The 7,259-nt window shown below is 46.6% G+C and overlaps 1 protein-coding gene across 1 annotated transcript in view; it reads left to right on the top strand.

Moving 5' to 3' along the window:
* Positions 1-417: 417 nt before the first annotated feature.
* The window catches only part of LRCH1 (leucine rich repeats and calponin homology domain containing 1), a 167,253-nt gene continuing 160,411 nt past the window's right edge, over positions 418-7,259 (top strand). The window contains exon 1 of the mRNA XM_009284911.2: positions 418-547. Coding sequence (XP_009283186.1) covers positions 418-547 — 130 coding nt within the window. The remainder of the gene's footprint in view (positions 548-7,259) is intronic.

Genomic DNA, 7,259 nt, shown 5'->3' on the forward strand with positions numbered 1-7,259 from the left:
CAGTAATTTAAAATAATTTGAACGTCTGGTTCATCCAGATATAATAGAGCATCATATAAAGGCTTGTGAATACACACATAAGCTTACCCTAATAGAAGGTCCCAACAGATGAGAGTTTTGAATGCACGTCTGACACTCAAAAGAGCATCCCATGTGATTTTGCTTGCTCATGGTCTAGTCAAGTATGCACATATATGGGGAAAGATGTCAGGTCATGATAGTGTGCATCATGCACCCCAGCGCACAACCAGGATGACTGTTGTGTGTAAAAATAGCAGGAAAACATGAATCCGCTTGTGAGCAAATGAATCGGGAGCTGTGTGCGAGGGGGGCGGGGAAGCGGCCGTGCTGGCATGCCGTGTAGGGACTGCTTTGGGGACCCCTGAGCTGCACAGGAGGAGGGCCTTTGAGGCACCGATGGATTCCTGGAGGCAGCTCTGCAATCGCCAGCTGTCGAACACCTCTGACATGTCGAAGCAAACTCTTCTGCGCGAAATGCAGACGGGCTCTGTGTCAGTCTTAGCAAAAGATGATAAGAGGTGTTCTGGTAGGTGCATTAGTGGGGAGCACCAAAAACCCTCCCTTAAATGGCAATCCTGCCCTCCTCTCTCACCCTGAGCTGGAAGGAACAAGGCTGTTATTCCTGAGCCCTCGGCAGCGTGTGTGCTGGGTAGGGGGAGGAGGAATGATGTTTATTCTTGTAGCAGGTTGCCACAGGGTCATTTTCTCTCTCTGCACATCACCATCTTTCAGACTTCACCCTTGAAATCGAGCAGCCCTTCCCAGTGGGCCCCTGCCTGCCAACTGTGTGGTGAGCTACAGTGAGGGTGGGCATCTGCTGTCCCTATCGCCCCATCTCTCCCATGCGGTGGTTTCTGCTGGGCATGCGTGCAGCGGAAGGTGGGCTCCAGCTGGGCTCCCAGGCTGAACCATGGCAGGTCTGAAGGCTACACCATGGAGAACAACCCCCCCAAGGTTCAGATGCAGCCTGGGTATACTGGAGCTATTTCTGAGATGTCATGTCCTTCCCTGAGATGGAGGATTCATGGTAATGTAGCTACGGACATTTGCAACACGTTTCTCTCTGGTTGATTAAGTAGGCCATTTTACCTTCATCCCTTTTGGTGGAGTACCTACGCCGTGGCTGCTGTGGGATGACACTTGCAGAGCTGATCCTTTCTGACAAATGAGCAGTGCTGCAGTCATGGTGGCCTGTCTCTGAGAAGAGAAAATTGCCTGGAAGTCTTCCAGTATCTCTTAATCCTGCCCTCCATCCCAGCAGCCAGCACAGCCCTAATCTGATTAGGGAAGCAGGTTCTGCAACTATGGGGCAGTGAGGACATGCTTGGAGTGCTTGTGTGTTTGTCCAGTAAATCCCATGGTTGCTAATGAGTCCATCCTTCTTTATTTAGGAAAAAAAAGAGGCAGAGAAAGCCAACTTGGGTTTTTTTTGCTATTAGTTTCATAAGCTTGGTCCCATGCCCCCAGGGGTGAAGGAAGCACCTTTTTTCTGGGATGAGAAGGCAGGCAGGAATGTTCTTTAGTGGGACACACAGAGTCAGTATTTCCCTAACCAGACCAGTCTGGTTCAGCCTGGGCTAGATAAAGGTTTACTTTGAAATGGCTTGGAAAGTTATGGAAAAATCCCACTTTCTACAGGGAAAACTCCCATCGGCTTCAGACGGAGTTTTGCTTAAATGTATCCACCAGGATATGGTCCAAAGAAGATGAAAGCTGTATGCAAACAAATTGCATAGCAGCTGTGAGACCCAGAGTGGCGTTCTCCTACACGAAGACCCACTGTTGCTGACCTATGCAACAGATCATGCTAAAACGCCTGCTGCAATTATTGTGCTTCTGGTGGGAATGTAACAAAACTGGAAGAGCCAGATCAGAATCCGCCAGCACCAGGGAGCTGTGAGCCTCTCGGAGCATGCAGCACAGGAGAAGAAACTCGGGAGGGAGTGTACAGCCGACACGGAGGATAAGGGCAGGGGAAGCGGGGAGGTGCCGTGATTTCAGTGCCTACCCTGAGGGCAAACCTGGCCTCTGTGATGCTCGGTATGTCAGCTCCAAGCTGCATCAGCTCAGGATGGCTGTGTAGAGGTGTTTGTTGTGGTGAAGGACGAATGGGGTGTTCTAGCCCTTGGCATCACGCCACTGAAGTCAGTACCCTGCCAGTACGGGATGGGGCATGGCCGTAGGGCTGGCTCTGAAAGGTCATTGTGAAGGGCCACATCCCCCACCCCTTGCCATAGGACATCTGTGGAGTACATACAAGCCCCACACCATTGCCTTGGTGAAGACCACAGCTCTTCCCATTGATTCACAGCCATGTCTGTAAAAGGCACCTTTTCTACCTGATCCAAGACCACACTGTGCCAGTGCTCAACGGAGGGGAAAAAAAAATGTTTAAATAGCTCTTAGAAGGATCACTTAGCGTCAATACGTTTTTGGCCGTGTTGGAGGAAAGACCCTCAGCTTTCCACCACCCTGCTCTCCTCCTGAGCCTCCCATCTCCCTACCCTCTCCTGCCAGAAAGCACAGGCTTCCATGAGGGGGGAGAGCAGAGACCCCCCCCAGAAACCCAAAGCAACCTTCCTCCTTGTCCTCTCATAGGTGGTCCTCACTGCTCCCCTTCCCCTTCATCACCTTGTTTGGGAAGAAGGAGAGGAGCTGAAAACCCCTCTTAGATGCTTTCTTCAGCTTGGAAGGGGGAGCAGCTGGCTGTGACACTGTGGTTGCCCTCTCCTCCCTTCGCCAGCCCTGGGGCGGAGGGTGCAGAGCCCCAGGAACCATGGGGATGAGCCAGGTGACATGGGGTTGAAGGGACGTGGGGGCAAAAACATTGCACAGAGTTGCTGGCTGTGTGGGAGCCACCACTGGGGCTGGGGAAGAGGAGGGGGGTGCACAGGTCGATGGGAGGGTGGATTGGGGAGGGTTTGTAGAGCAGAGCAGATTTTGGGACAAGTGTATTAGGTGACTGGGAAAACAGGCTCTGTTTGGGCTTTGTGTCAATTCCTTACCGGGCTCTTAAAATTAATTACCAGGTGGAAGAGTGAGCCAACATAGGGACAGCAACGTGCCAAGCCCTTCACACATGTGCACACATGCATTTTTCCAGGCCACTTTAGGAAGAGCCTGGCAGTACCTTGGTCTTGAGAGAGCACCAAACCCCTCTCATCTCTTATTTTTCATTTACAAGTGACCCTCAATAGATGTGGTGGGCTTAACAGGCAAAGGCAAGAGCTTTTGTTGCAATTTCATCCAATACACTGCTCAAGATGATAGGCAAATATAAATGTAAGGTGGAGAGGGATAATCTGGGAAGGAAGTGACAAAAGACACCCTCACAAGATGAAAAACAGGTTGTCATCAACTACTCAAAACACAACTGGCTCTCACTAGACATCGGCAGCTGCAGAAGGGACAAAATCCAGCAAGGTAAAAAACTGCGAAGGGTGAAGGGATGTAGGATGACAGGAATGGTGGGGTGGGATAGGTGGCACTGGAAGCTATCAGTAAATACTTGGACCTTTCTGATGGGCAGCAGGTATAAAGAGGTTGTTTCAGGATGTATTTCATCTTCTTACCATGATCAATATCGGGCCCAACATGCAAGCAGGGAAACCTTGAAGCTCTGGCTACCCTGCTAGGCAGAGCTAAAGGGATGGTGAAAGCTAGAGAGAGAGAGAATTGGGACAAGGCAGATGGTAGCATATAAAATGAGATCATCTGTGTCTTAGAAGTGCCTTATTTTCTCCTTTGCTTATAAAGGTGCCACTTCAGTTATAGACATCTCTCCATGAAGACGTCAAATAGGTGACATTGATTTGTCCCCAGTCTCTCGCACACTCCCAGGCACAGAGGTAGATGTGGCCCTGGTCTTGCAACAAAGACCCATCAAAAGCTTCTGCCTTGCTTTTGGCATAGATAGAGACTCCTGGCTGCTGCTGTGTCCCTGCCACATCCCTGCCATCGCTGGACAGATGGTTTGGTTGCTTGTGCATTCACTCCCAATCCCCTTTCAGGTGAAGTGTGTCAGGCTTTAATAGGAAAGGCCTATTTATGATATTTTTAAGCTAATGCAGCTAATTTTGGCTGAATTATGTTAGGGAACAATCTCATGGGCAGTTCATCCATCTGGCGTATGCACCAGGCAGAGAAAGTGGGGAGCAAGTGTAATGAGGAGCGTGGTCACTCAAGGTCCAGTTCAATAAGGGACCTGAAATACTTGGACAGGTTTTAAAGACAGCGGCATCTCTGTTATGTTTAGTGTGGAAGGCCACCCCACAAGCTCATGCCAGCAACAGTGCAAGGAGGATTTCCAGCCCCAGCTGCTCACGAGGCTAGGGGGAAGTCCCTGCTCCAGGATGGTGGGTGTTCTCTGGCACGTCTTCAGCACGGCCAAAATGCACTGCTGCTGCTCACGTACAGATGCAACACTTCAGTCAGCCAAGGCAGTTTTGAAATTGTGGACAGCCTCTGTAGGCTGGGATCCTCCCAGGATGAATGGGGACCGACCGGTTGTTTCCAGCATTGCCGCTCCGGGTTTGGGTGACAAATTCTGCCAAAGGCCGGTTTTAGACATCTGTGTCTCCTCTGCATCTGTCACTTGATGGATACATAATGATGCCATGTGAGGGAGCCCAACCTTTGCGTTCTGCTCCTATTCTCCAGCAATGGCCCAATTTTCATTTTCTGTGTGTTTGCCAAGCAGTTGAGAATATGTTTCTGCAGTAGCTTGCAAAATTCAGGGGTTTTCAACAAGCAAATCTTAATCTGTACTGAGCTAAGATTAGATAAGATTAGATCTGTGCTGTTTTGCCACTCAACGAATATAAATAAAGACCCACATTCTTGAGCTTTAGCCCATATGCAGCTAACAGTAGGAAAAAAAAGGGAGCTCTTGATGAGTGAACTTCAGAAACATTTTAGTACAAAATAAGCCAGTCTCTAAGTAAAACAGCCAAAAGCACCGGGATTTAAAAGAAGGGGTTGGACAGTAATTAGCTTTATCATTTATGATCTGGCATTTCTTTATATAATTTTTCACTGTATCTCATAGACTGGAGTACGTTTTCAGTGGCCTCTAAACTTGCACGCTTCAATGGTGGAGCTTTTGAGGGTGAAGAAATAATGATGAACAATGCAGGCTATCAGAGAGGTGGCTTTCAGCAGATGAGCCCCAGCTCATCAACATGATTATAGATCCAGTTTAGTTTACATCTACTGTAATGTAAATTCATGGAGATCAGTGGAGTTCAGTTAGTGGAAGTGAAGGGAGAAATGAACCCTTTAAGTATCCTGCATCTAGATAGTCCTTTTATCTGACAGAGGCATAATAATATCATGGCACATTCTCACTTTTTATGTGTTTGTTGAGCAGATGATAATACGTTCCCATAGCAGCCTGCAAAATTTAGGTATGAACCCTTGATTCAGCTTCAGCTGCGACTGAAGTTGTTTCGACATGGGCATATAATGATTTAATAAGCAGATCAGTACACCTCAGCTTGTTGAATTAACTTGTGGTTGGCTTTAGAGAGGCTGGGCAAAGGGCAAGGAAAAGGCAAAATTATCTGTCATACCACATCATTCTTCACTGAACCACTGCTTTGAACCAATATCTAGATATGAGTTTTTAGTCCTGGTTTCAGTTCTGGTTCAAAAAAGACAATAAAAAAAAGAATAAATCACGTTCAAATGCAGCTTGAGAAAAGTTCAAGCTTTTTTTTGATCAAACTACATCTCAAGTTTCTCAGTTCTGAGATTTTATTGCTATGCAATATATAAATTATATATATATTAATATTATAATATAGAAATTTATATTTATGTATGCCAAACACACAGTGCATAAAGTATCCTCTTTTTGGCAGTACAAACACATTACAGGGAACCATCTTTGATTTCCCAGCTAATGCATTGCCTATGAGGACCACCTGGTTGCGGGTATATAAATTATATATATATTAATATTATAATATAGAAATTTATATTTATGTATGCCAAACACACAGCGCATAAAGTATCCTCTTTTTGGCAGTACAAACACATTACAGGGAACCATCTTTGATTTCCCAGCTAATGCATTGCCTATGAGGGACAACTTGCTGCTGGAAGTGGTCTCAGTGCTTGGAGCTGGAAACATCCTGGAGCCTGGCAAGAAATCTTCCGGTGGGAGATCCCCGAGGTTGAGGTATAGCCCTGCCTCCATGCATCGCTGCTCACGCCCTCCAGCCCCACTGAGCACTGCGGGAGCTCTCGCAGGGTCTCTCCTGGGGAAAAGCTAGAGCCACCGGCTGGCAGTAGCTCCCATGTGTAATTGTAAACCTCCTAGAGTTCAGAAATGTTTCAATAAATCGAAGCAACGGGTTCTCTTTTGTTATTTTCTGCTTGTTTGTTTTTTTTTTTTTAAAAGAAGGCTGAACAAGGCTCAGAAAGCCTTTCATGGCCTGTCGGGGCATCCGTACTGCAGGGGAGGTGACGCTTCCTCCTGTCTGCTAGCAAATGTTTACAGGGCAGCGTTCAGCCAGAGGCAGTCCTTAGCCAAAATTCAGCCTGCTGAAGCTATTCTAAGCAGAGTAATTTTTATTTGAACATAGAAGCTGAAAATTGCTTGGAAAACTGAAGCCAAACAGAAAACTAAGGATTAGATACATTTGAGGCGATGGTCGGGAATACAGATTGGTTACCAGGGGTTAAAATGAAACACAGAAATAATTTCCTTATGGCACAAGTGTACACAGCAAACCAAGAAAATTCAGAGTAAAGAATCAACTTACCAGAAAACAACCTAAACAAAACATGGTACCATATGGAAACTTACAGCTAAGGCACCTAATCAATCTTACCTTTGTCCTCGTACTGGGACTTGGCACTCACTGTGCTTATGAATTATAAATGCAGCAATATTTACTACAGATCAATGCCTTTCGTCCAAGAAACATTAAACTAGTTGTTAATCAAAACAGACTGTTCCTCTCTTTCTTTCTATCCTGTATATATAATGCTAAGCTAGGGCAGTTTTAACTACACATTTGGAAATTTTAGTGTGTTATAGAAATGCAGATTAGAAAAAATCCCAAACTCTACTGATGAAATGAATCAGTTAGGGGAGTGTTGTGGTTTAACCCCAGCCAGCAACTAAGCACCACACAGCCCCTCACTCACTCCCCACTGAAGGGATGGGGGAGAGAATCAGAAAAGTGAAAGTGAGAAAACTCGTGGGTTGAGATAAAGGCAGTTTAACAGGT

The sequence above is a fragment of the Aptenodytes forsteri genome, unplaced genomic scaffold (assembly GCF_000699145.1).
Source record: "Aptenodytes forsteri isolate BGI_AS27 unplaced genomic scaffold, ASM69914v1 Scaffold199, whole genome shotgun sequence".
NCBI classification, from domain to species: Eukaryota; Metazoa; Chordata; class Aves; order Sphenisciformes; family Spheniscidae; genus Aptenodytes; species Aptenodytes forsteri.